This window comes from Engraulis encrasicolus, unplaced genomic scaffold, assembly GCF_034702125.1.
Source record: "Engraulis encrasicolus isolate BLACKSEA-1 unplaced genomic scaffold, IST_EnEncr_1.0 scaffold_25_np1212, whole genome shotgun sequence".
NCBI lineage: Eukaryota > Metazoa > Chordata > Actinopteri > Clupeiformes > Engraulidae > Engraulis > Engraulis encrasicolus.
Window position 1 is genome coordinate 1,948,785 of NW_026945544.1, and position 11,877 is coordinate 1,960,661.

General features: G+C 45.9%; 1 protein-coding gene and 1 long non-coding RNA gene across 2 annotated transcripts; both read left to right on the forward strand.

Moving 5' to 3' along the window:
- The first annotated feature begins 1,182 nt into the window (after positions 1 to 1,182).
- On the forward strand, positions 1,183 to 3,477 carry LOC134442846 (uncharacterized). Its single transcript, XM_063192798.1, has 3 exons — positions 1,183 to 3,008; positions 3,129 to 3,189; positions 3,371 to 3,477. The coding sequence occupies exons 1-3, from the start codon at positions 1,266 to 1,268 to the stop codon at positions 3,475 to 3,477; spliced, it is 1,911 nt and encodes a 636-aa protein (XP_063048868.1). The 5' UTR covers positions 1,183 to 1,265.
- Positions 3,478 to 8,128: 4,651 nt separating this feature from the next.
- Positions 8,129 to 8,716, forward strand: LOC134442852 (uncharacterized). Its single transcript, XR_010033482.1, has 3 exons — positions 8,129 to 8,249; positions 8,372 to 8,432; positions 8,614 to 8,716. It is a non-coding gene; the product is annotated as an uncharacterized LOC134442852 (long non-coding RNA).
- Positions 8,717 to 11,877: the final 3,161 nt, after the last annotated feature.

Consider the following 11,877-nt stretch of genomic DNA (forward strand, 5'->3'; position numbering starts at 1 on the left):
GCCAATTCTGGGCCACCCTATCTCTGGGTCCGAGGCAACTGGCCCCTTTCTCCCCCAGCTGGCTTCCCTGTAAGGCAGTGTTGCATTTTTAACATACCAGTAGGTGTGACTGGCTAGAATATGCACGAGACACTATTATTAACATCTTGTGTTCATTTATTAACACTTCATTTGGATCAGACGATTGGATCAAATCTATTCCAATCCAAAATAAAGCCCCCCTAGCCTAAACATAACTCATGAGTGGTAATTCAAAATGGCAGACATTGAGAAGATCCTCCTATTAATGTATGAGAAGTCAAGTGTACATTTCCAAGTCATAATGAATAGGCTACCAGAATTTGATGTTGGTGGTAAATATTGATAGACAGATAGCCTTTGTGAATTTGCAGCATACACTATGGAAACTAATTACTTAAATAGGTCTACATACCGCAAAAAATAAATTGACAGTTGAATTTTGTTATGAATTGTGTTTTACAATGTTATGTATTATTTGTATAGTCTCTGAAGGTCCTCCTGGGCCTGATCCTGGCTCTTCAGGAGGACCCTCTGATGGCTCAATACCAGGACCTGCTCCAGGCCAATCTCAGCAGGAGCCTTCCCTATCTGATCTAGAGGAATACATTCTAAACCTCTCTGACGAGTAAGTTTTTTGTTTGCCCGATACCGCACATTGCATATTACTCTATAATTACTTCAGCAAACACATGCATACTGTATGTTATTCTGAAAAGTGGAAGGCTCAAGCTGATTCTTTTAAGGTTATTATCTGTGCTACCTTGGCAGAGGTGCATGCTGCACACTATGGTTGCTTTTGTATTTATTTACTTATTTACTCCGGAAATGAGTGAGAATGAGGAATGAGAATGAATAAAAGATTTACAAAAGATAGTAAGTTGTATTGTAATAATGTTGTGTTGTATTGTAATAATTTTGTGTTTGTTTTATTATTATTTTTTCTTTAGGGAGTGGATGGCGTTCGCAAGCACGCTTCACACCCCTGTGAGTACACTAACCATGGTTCTGACAATATTAGATTGGTCTGGCTAGCCTAACTTTTCCCTTTCTGTTAATGTATATCATGTAGATGCATACTGTTATGTAGGCCTTCTTGAAGTTGCCAGTCCTTAGTTATGTTTATAAACAAATGTATCTTTATTTGTCCCCAGATGACCAGGACACACTTTCTGCACATATGCCGAGCCATCCATAGAGTGGTCTGCTTCAGCTCCATCACTTTGGTCTTGCCGGCCTATGTGTGCATGGCCAAGGATGCTCAGATGTCTGGCAGCAGGCCCTCAACTCCCAGCAGCGTCACCTTGCCATCTGAACTTGCCCCAAAACGATCTGGGAGGGAGATTTTCCAGAAGTTGAAAAGTGCTCTTGGAAGCCTACGGAAGTCAGTGACACCACAGCCAACTCACTCAGCTGATACACCTGCTCAGTGCCCTATGGCGGTAGAACATGGTAGTGAATCCCATGACCTGATCTGCATGGCTAAGACTCTGGAGAGACTCTTATCAAGTGACAGTATTGACAACATCGCCAAGGGCCTTGTTGATCAAATTCAGGCTGTTCGGCAGGACAGGACCCCGACTCCCACTGCTCTGGATGGAAAAAGTACCCCTGGGTCTGAGAGTCAGATGACAGCTCCCCAGAAGACACTGAGTGCCACTCAGGTAGTGTACTCTTTCACCGAGCATGCCATCAAGGGATTGCTGCAGTCCCATCTTCTCCCTCTGGTGGAGTGGAATGCTGGTCGAGATGTTGCTACGCCCGGAAGCACCGTCTCCGAGGTCCTAAGCCCACCAGCCAGAGATTCTGCCGATGAATTACGTCTTGGACTGGATAAGCCTGACTGCAGTTGTCTGGTTGCCAAGCTATTGCAAGCATTGCCCAGCATTCCCCATCAGCAAACAGTGGAATCTACAACTTTGGAGAGATCTTCCTCTTCGGCCACTGAAGTTGCAAATGTCTTCTCTCAGCTCATGACCTCCCAGGTCATTGACATGATCGACTCAGAGATGGCAAAACATCTTGAGCAGAAAAACAAATTGACTTTGGATGAAACAAGAATCCTGTCAACTACACCTGACAAAGATGAGTCTGTGCTTGGTAAACACCTTGCCTCTGTCCCTGATTCTCAGGGTGCTTTGATATCAAGACTCCTCAAAAGGTTCCTCTCACAATTCAAATCGACCGACTCGGGAGTCCTCAGTGCAGTCGATAGTGCCAGTGCCTCGGCATCCACTAGTGAGAAGACACAGTCCGCATCCGCTAAACTCGAAGATGTGCTAGGGCTCTTCACAAGTGTGATGGTTCACAAAGTGTTGGAGATCCTTGATGCCGACTTGGAAATGAGACAGGACGGAGTCCTCGACCTGACTCAGAGTGCACTCAGCATTCGACTGAGCTCTGTAGCTCCTTCCATACCGCTGTCTGATTCCACCATCCCTGACATATACAAGTATGTGACTGCCCGTGACAAACAGTTCATCTGTGCTGCTTGCAAGCGTCCTGGAGACACCAATGACAATGGCTGTTTGGTCACAGCACTGGTGCTGCGTCTGTTGACCAAGATGCAAGACCAGCAGACTGGCCCTGCGGATGCAAAGACGGACGCCCAGAAGCTGCTGGAACGACTCTTGCTTGAGTTCACCAACGCATCAGGCACTCTGGACTTCAGTGCATATGAGAACAACATCAAACTGCAGTCAATCTACCGCGCCCTGAACACGTTCCTGCTGAAGAACTTTGGATCCCAGGCCATCCTGCAGAAACCAGCCGATGCAGAAGACACTGCATTTGATGATCTCTTGATGTCAGCATTGACCAAAGAGCTGCTGCGCCGGTGCGATGTGGAAGTTACAGCTATCCCATCAGCCTCAGGTGGTACCCCATCAGCCTCAGGTGGTACCCCATCAGCACCAGGTGTCCCACCCACACCTGAACCTCAGGCAGCAGGTACAGGCAGCAAGACACACAAGACGTGGTTCAGCTTCAAGGTGAATGAAAATCAAACTCATTTGTTTGTTCATTGATTGATAACTTAATTCTGTTAACAAGAGTGGTTTTAACATATGGGAACAACACCAGACAACATCATGTGTGTGATTTCCTCCTAGATCCTAAAGAGACGCAGCAAGAACAGAGTGTCTCCCTCTGGTGCCATTCCTCCTGACACAAGTAGGCGCTACCTGACATTTTACCTTTTTGTTTGTCATTGTGGTGCTTGTATTGTTGATGATGTTCTTCTTGTTGTTGATTATAATTGATGTACTGGGTGATTACCTTATTGCATTGTTTGTATTGATGTCCTATTTTGTGGTTAGTAATTGGGGTACTGATTTTTCCCCTCCTTCAACAGATCAGAGCAATAGCGCTGATGCAGCTGTGCCTGTCCAGAAGCCTCGTAAACGCTTACTCTTCATCAAATTGTTCACGAGTTGCTTCAAAGGCTCTGAGGAATCCTGAACACACACACACACACACACACACACACACACACACACACACACACACACACACACACACACACACACACACACACACACACACACACACACACACACACACACACACACACACACACACACACACACACACAAAGGCCACATCTATACGACAACGCAACAAGGTTTTTTTGGGAAACTATTGCGAAACTATTGGAAACTATTGGTATTTATGAAAATTATTGCGTCCACAAAGGAATAAGTATCAGGTCCCCATGGCAACAAAATGCTTGCTGAAAATGATTATGAGCTGATAGTGACAAGTCGGACGGTGCGTTCTACTCTGTTTTTCACACTGACAGTCCACTTGCGAGGCCAGCCCCGTCCAAAACCCCTCCACAGCGCATGTTTTAAAATGTGCATGGTGTAGTGTAAAATTGAATGAAGTATTAGTCTCTTCTTGTTTTTTCGCTCACATTCGCTGGGGCTGAAACAAAACTTTGTGCTGGTTTGATGGGGAAAATTCGGACAATTAACTGTTCAGAGGCTTGTGTTCACCATATGAACAGCGCTGTTTGTGAACTGACGGTTTCTATGAGGCAAAGAGTGGCACACGCCTGCACACAGGGCCGGATTAATGCACAGGCTAGATATGGCTGCAGCCTAGGGCCCCCACCTGCCAGGGTGCCCCCACAGGCTAGACATGGCTGCAGCCTAGGGCCCCCTCAGGCTAGATACGGTTGCAACCTTGGGCCACTACCTGCCAGGGGGCCCCCACAGGCTAGATATGGCTGCAGCCTAGGGACCCCACAGGCTAGATATGTCTGCTGCCTAGGGGCCCCCACCTGCCAGCCCCCCCCCCACAGGCTAGATATGCCTGCAGCCTAGGGCCCCCTCAGGTTAGATATGTCTGCCGCCTAGGGGCCCCCACCTGCCAGGGGGCCCCCACAGGCTAGATATGCCTGCAGCCTAGGCCCCCCTCAGGCTAGATATGTCTGCAGCCTAGGGGCCCCCACCTGCCAAGGGGCCCCCACAGGCTAGATATACCTGCAGCCTAGGACCCCCTCAGGCTAGATATGACACTGTCTATATACATTTGTCACAAAATTTGCCCTTTGGCGGGCCCCACAACAACCTGTAGCTCCGGCCCTGCCGAATTTAGTGAAAAACGTTGTGTAGCTGGCCCCAAACACAAACAAACACACACACACACACACACACATACATACACATAGACACACACACACACACACTAAACATAAAGACAATAAAAAATTAAAATATATAAACCAATAAAAATCTCTAAAACATACATTGATTCTCTTGTGTCTTTGAAGCAAAGCACATCAGATTCAGACTGAGGCAGCAGATGAAACAAACACAATGTTGTTCTCTGTATAGCAAGTGAATTTCAATCCCACTCAAGTTTCATAGCTTTACTCTCTTTTTGAAAATTGTATTGAAGACTTGAAATGTATTTTATGTAAAATTGAAAACATAAAATAATCAATCTCCTTGTCAAACAGGGCCACAATTGGAAGTCTCAAAAAGTCTCATTTACACTATTTGAGTGTTTTGTCAGTCGATGTGCATTTTTGTTGCTAGGCCCTCCTGACTGTTCCCCCTGGGCTCACTGCTTTCAGGCCCTGGGATAAATCTGCTGTGATAGGCTATAAGCAAGACAGCCCATACTGAAAAATATACACAGTATATAACATTAATGGTTCATGTGTGGACTATACAATTCTAAATAAGGCACATAATAGTAACCCACATCATACTTGTAGCCCAAAGGTTTCCGGTTCGACTCCCGACCCGCCAGGTTGGTGGGGGAACAATTAACCAGTGCACTTTCTCATCCTCCTCAAAGACTGAGGTATACCCTGAGCATGGTACCGTCCTTCCGCACTGCTCCCTTTTACTAAAAATGCTTCTAACATTCACATATGTCAAAAAATGTGTCTAGTCTAGTGTGCAGACCACTCTCGTACATCATCATCTTTCCCCCGTCATTATTTTGAGATTAATCAGTCATCATCCTCATACCTTACGTCGCTGATTTCAATAGGCATAATTTGCTACTGAAAGAAATATGTATAACAAGTAGGAATAAAAAGGGATTGAATGAACATAACATCTTCATTTGATTCTTTTTTCTGTCCGGGAAGATGTTCCATTTGTCTTCCCCAGCATGACAGTGTTATGTAACTGAAAGGAACATCCTGAGGTTGTGTCACTTCTATTTACTCTCACTGTGTCACTCCGGTCCCCACACAACTCTTGAACTTTTTGTTCCATTTGCTGTTGATGGCATGTGTAGTGTAGTGCCAAGTGTCATGTTGTTAGGACTGACAAATGTATTGGTAGAGGATTCAATTGGAATTGAATTGTCATGTGTCTTTGTTCAACAAAACATCAACAAGACAAAGATCCTTGGTTCAGGCAAGTAAGTTGATTTAAAAAGTCAAAACAAATCTTTATTACGTGGGTTAATGCATTAAAAATCACCAACATGTATCGTTCTCACGGCCTTCATCAGCACCCATCTTCTTCATCAGCATCTTTTCTCTTCCGTTTTCTCTTCCAGGACCTGCCGTGTCCAACCGGTGGGGCACTCGCCTGCCATGCGGCTGACCTGGGTTAGATTCCCGGCCCGGGTCCTTTGCCGACCCCTCCCCGTCTCTCTCCCAATTCGCTTCCTGTCCACCTCTCAAACTGTGCTATCAAATAAAGTAAAAAAAGACCAAAAAAAATCTGTTTTCAATTCCAAGAGCACCAGTTGATTTTGAAGAATACTAGTCGTCAGGGCTCTACATTTATTTTTTTTCACCACCACACAAAATGGCTTATGTACAGAATGTTAATCTCACACTCACCAATGGGTCAAAGCTAGCCTGGTCCTGACCATCCCATAATACTACCATTTCAATCCTTGGGCGGAAGTACGTGGATGGCTCGCAAGGCTAGGTCAAAGCGGCTGGTAAATGTTATTTCCTACCAGCCAAACTGAATGTTCACCATCAAGTGGCTGGTTGGCTGTTGTTCATTTAGAGGCCTGCTAGTGCTCTACCTACTCTTCTTCTGCCTTGTCTCTTTGTCAATCTGGGCACTTTATCCTTTCTCCCATCTCACTCACTCACCATTGCATCTGCAGACTCTGCACCAGTCACAGCAGTTCCAGTTCCAAGGATCCATCAAATACCCTCCCCCAACACTAACTAAACAACTGATCACGAGTGAAGGACAAAGTTGGAGGCCAACATCTGACAACCCCTCCAACACCACCACCACCAACACCACCCTCTTGTGAAATCCCTCATGAAGTAGGCTATAAGCATCAGAACTTTGCTCCGAGAGGCACAGATGTCCAGAGCGTCGATGATGATGATGATGCCAATGTCAGTGAAGAGTGTTGCGGTGCTGCTTCTGGCCATGGCTTGCTGCTGCGTGTGTGAGCCCCAGGCTAATGCTGACTGCGGAGGGCCCAGCTCCAGCTGCAGCAGCCTGTGTCTCTGCTCTCTTTCTAAAGACGTGGCCATGGTGGTGGAGAAGCTGAAGACGCTGGAGAGCAGGCTGGAGGAGAACCAGAGAGTTGTGGGGGTGTTGAGAGGTATTGCGTGTGTGTGTGTGTGTGTGTGTGTGTGTGTGTGTGTGTGTGTGTGTGTGTGTTTGTGTGTGTGTGTGTGTGTGTGTGTGTGTGTGTGTGTGTGTGTGTGTGTTTGTGTGTGTGTGTGTGTGTGTGTGTGTGTGTGTGTGTGTGTGTGTGTGTGTGTATGTGTGTGTATGTGTGTGTATGTGTGCGCGTGCGTGCATGCATGTGTCTATCTATGTGTGCGTGCGAGCATGTGTGTCTGTGTGTATGTGTGTGTGTGAGAGAGCTGGTTCCTATTGATATTAAATTGTAATGGAATCAAATTAAGTACATAGAATAACATGGCATGTAAGTATATAAAATGATCTGAAAAGTTCCAGAACTGGGTCCCCTACTTGGTATTGTATGTCTGAGGGATTTTTCAGATGAATTTATCCTAACGTGGGGGAGTGGAGAGGTATTGTGTGTGTGTGTGTGTGTGCGTGTGTGTGTCTGTGTCTGTGTGTTTGTGTCCTTGTGTCCGCGCGCGTATGCCTGTGCGTGTGTGCGTGCGTATGTACGAGTGCATGAGTGTGTGTGTGCGCGCACATGCATGTGTGTGTGTATGTGTGCGTGTGTGCATGTGTGTGTGTGTGTGTAGTCTCAGTGATGTGCCTGTGGTTGTGTCATGTTTACAGGTCAGCCACGGGTGGCCTTCTCCGCTGCTCTCAGGGACTCTGGTGGTGGTAACGTTGGACCCTTCTCGGTGGCCACCCCTCTCAAGTACAAGAGGGTTTTCTCCAACACAGGCAGCAGCTACAATCCCTCAACAGGTATGAGTGATGTTAAAAAGAAAAGATACAGAGAAAGAAAGAGAAATGCAATATGTGTCATAATACAGAACAAAAGCCGTAGCCTAATTCTTTAGGAGATGGGCTTTAGATCAGAGGGCTATTATAGTTCAAACACCACCCTTCCACACCTCACTCCATGGCTGAAGTACGCTTGAGCAAGGTACCCAACCCCACATTGCTCCAGGGACAGCATTGACCAAAGAGCTGCTGCGCCGGTGCGATGTGGAAGTTACAGCTATCCCATCAGCCTCAGGTGGTACCCCATCAGCCTCAGGTGGTACCCCATCAGCACCAGGTGTCCCACCCACACCTGAACCTCAGGCAGCAGGTACAGGCAGCAAGACACACAAGACGTGGTTCAGCTTCAAGGTGAATGAAAATCAAACTCATTTGTTTGTTCATTGATTGATTACTTCATTCTGTTAACAAGAGTGGTTTTAACATATGGGAACAACACCAGACAACATCATGTGTGTGATTTCCTCCTCTAGATCCTAAAGAGACGCAGCAAGAACAGAGTGTCTCCCTCTGGTGCCATTCCTCCTGACACAAGTAGGCGCTACCTGACATTTTACCTTTTTGTTTGTCATTGTGGTGCCTGTATTGTTGATGATGTTCTTCTTGTTGTTGATTGTAATTGATGTACTGGGTCATTACCTTATTGTATTGTTTGTATTGATGTCCTATTTTGTGGTTAGTAATTGGGGTACTGATTTTTCCCCTCCTTCAACAGATCAGAGCAATAGCGCTGATGCAGCTGTGCCTGTCCAGAAGCCTCGTAATCGCTCACTCTTCATCAGATTGTTCACGAGTTGCTTCAAAGGCTCTGAGGAATCCTGAACACACACACACACACACACACACACACACACACACACACACACACACACACACACACACACACACACACACACACACACACACACACACACACACACACACACACACACACACACACACACACACACAAAGGCCACATCTATACGACAACGCAACAAGGTTTTTTTTGGAAACTATTGCGAAACTATTGGAAACTATTGGTATTTATGAAAATTATTGCGTCAACAAAGGAATAAGTATCAGGTCCCCATGGCAACAAAATGCTTGCTGAAAATGATTATGAGCTGATAGTGACAAGTCGGACGGTGCGTTCTACTCTGTTTTTCACACTGACAGTCCACTTGCGAGGCCAGCCCTGTCCAAAAACCCTCCACAGCGCATGTTTTAAAATGTGCATGGTGTAGTGTAAAATTGAATGAAGTATTAGTCTCTTCTTGTTTTTTCGCTCACATTCGCTGGAGCTGAAACAAAACTTTGTGCTGGTTTGATGGGGAAAATTCGGACAATTAACTGTTCAGAGGCTTGTGTTCACCATATGAACAGCGCTGTTTGTGAACTGACGGTTTCTATGAGGCAAAGAGTGGCACACGCCTGCAGACAGGGCCGGATTAATGCACAGGCTAGATATGGCTGCAGCCTAGGGCGCCCACCTGCCAGGGTGCCCCCACAGGCTAGACATGGCTGCAGCCTAGGGCCCCCTCAGGTTAGATACGGTTGCAACCTTGGGCCACTACCTGCCAGGGGGCCCCCACAGGCTAGATATGGCTGCAGCCTAGGGACCCCACAGGCTAGATATGTCTGCTGCCTAGGGGCCCCCACCTGCCAGCCCCCCCCCCACAGGCTAGATATGCCTGCAGCCTAGGGCCCCCTCAGGTTAGATATGTCTGCCGCCTAGGGGCCCCCACCTGCCAGGGGGCCCCCACAGGCTAGATATGCCTGCAGCCTAGGCCCCCCTCAGGCTAGATATGTCTGCAGCCTAGGGGCCCCCACCTGCCAAGGGGCCCCCACAGGCTAGATATACCTGCAGCCTAGGACCCCCTCAGGCTAGATATGACACTGTCTATATACATTTGTCCCAAAATGTGCCTTTTAGGGGGGCCCACAACAACCTGTAGCTCCGGCCCTGCCTGTAGAGCTCCATCGAGGGTGGCCACGACAACCAAACGATGAACAAAAATATCGAATTTAGTGAAAAACGTTGTGTAGCTGGCCCCAAACACAAACAAACACACACACACACACACACACACACACACACACACACACACACACACACACACATACATACACATAGACACACACACACACACTAAACATAAAGACAATAAAAATTTTATTAAAAATATATAAACCAATAAAAATCTCTAAAACATACATTGATTCTCTTGTGTCTTTGAAGCAAAGCACATCAGATTCAGACTGAGGCAACAGATGAAACAAACACAATATTGTTCTCTGTATAGCAAGTGAATTTTAATCCCACTCAAGTTTCATAGCTTTACTCTCTTTTTGAAAATTGTGTTGAAGACTTGAAATGTATTTTATGTAACATTGAAAACATAAAATAATCAATCTCCTTGTCAAACAGGGCCACAATTGGAAGTCTCAAAAAGTCTCATTTACACTATTTGAGTGTTTTGTCAGTAGATATGCATTTTTGTTGCTAGGCCCTCCTGACTGCTCCCCCTGGACATACTGCTTTCAGGCCCTGGGATAAATCTGCTGTGATAGGCTACGAGCAAGACAGCACATACTGAAAAATATACACAGTATGTAACATTAATGGTTCATGTGTGGACTATACAGTACAATTTGTATAAGGCACATAATAGTAACCCACATCATACTTGTAGCCCAAAGGTTTCCGGTTTGACTCCCGACCCGCCAGGTTGGTGGGGGAACAATTAACCAGTGCACTTTCTCATCCTCCTCCAAGACTGAGGTACCCTGAGCATGGTACCGTCCTTCCGCACTGCTCCCTTTTACTAAAAATGCTTCTAACATTCACATATGTCAAAAATGTGTCTAGTCTAGTGTGCAGACCACTTTCTTACATCATCATCTTTCCCCCGTCATTATTTTGGTATTAATCAGTCATCATCCTCATACCTTACTTCACTGATTTCAATAGGCATAATTTGCTACTGAAAGAAATATGTATAACAAGTAGGAATAAAAAGGGATTGAATGAACATAACATCTTCATTTGATTCTTTTTCCGTCCGGGAAGATGTTCCATTTGTCTTCCCCAGCATGACAGTGTTATGTAACTGAAAGGAACATCCTGAGGTTGTGTCACTTCTATTTACTCTCACTGTGTCACTCCGGTCCCCACACAACTCTTGAACTTTTTGTTCCATTTGCTGATAGCATGTGTAGTGTAGTGCCAAGTGTCATGTTGTTAGGACTGACAAATGTATTGGTAGAGGATTCAATTGGAATTTAATTTTCATGTCTGTTTGTTCAACAAAACATCAACAAGACAAAGATCCTTGGTTCAGGCAAGTAAGTTGATTTAAAAAGTCAAAACAAATCTTTATTACGTGGGTTAATGCATTAAAAATCACCAACATGTATCGTTCTCACGGCCTTCATCAGCACCCATCTTCTTCATCAGCATCTTTTCTCTTCCGTTTTCTCTTCCAGGACCTGCCGTGTCCAACCGGTGGGGCACTCGCCTGCCATGCGGCTGACCTGGGTTCGATTCCCGGCCCGGGTCCTTTGCCGACCCCTCCCCGTCTCTCTCCCAATTCGCTTCCTGTCCACCTCTCACACTGTGCTATCAAATAAGGTCGAAAAATACCACAAAAAAAAATCTGTTTTCAATTCCAAGAGCACCAGTTGATTTTGAAGAATACTAGTCGTCAGGGCTCTACATTTATTTTTTTTCACCACCACACAAAATGGCTTATGTACAGTATGTTACAGTAATCTTACTGGCCAAACACACACTCACCAATGGGTCAAAGCTAGCCTGGTCCTGACCATCCCATAATACTACCATTTCATCCTTGGGCGGAAGTACGTGGATGGCTCGCGAGGCTAGGTCAAAGCGGCTGGTAAATGTTATTTTCTACCAGCCAAACTGAATGTTCACCATCAAGTGGCTGGTTGGCTGTTGTTCATTTAGAGGCCTGCTAGTGCTCTACCTACTCTT

Bases quoted from the DNA above. Each gene is read 5' to 3' on its own strand.
- LOC134442846 (XM_063192798.1), top strand. From the start codon at position 1,266: ATGGCCAAGGATGCTCAGATGTCTGGCAGCAGGCCCTCAACTCCCAGC. The intron at 3,009-3,128 runs GTGAATGAAAAT...ATTTCCTCCTAG, and splicing joins AGACGTGGTTCAGCTTCAAG to ATCCTAAAGAGACGCAGCAA. The intron at 3,190-3,370 runs GTAGGCGCTACC...CTCCTTCAACAG, and splicing joins TGCCATTCCTCCTGACACAA to ATCAGAGCAATAGCGCTGAT.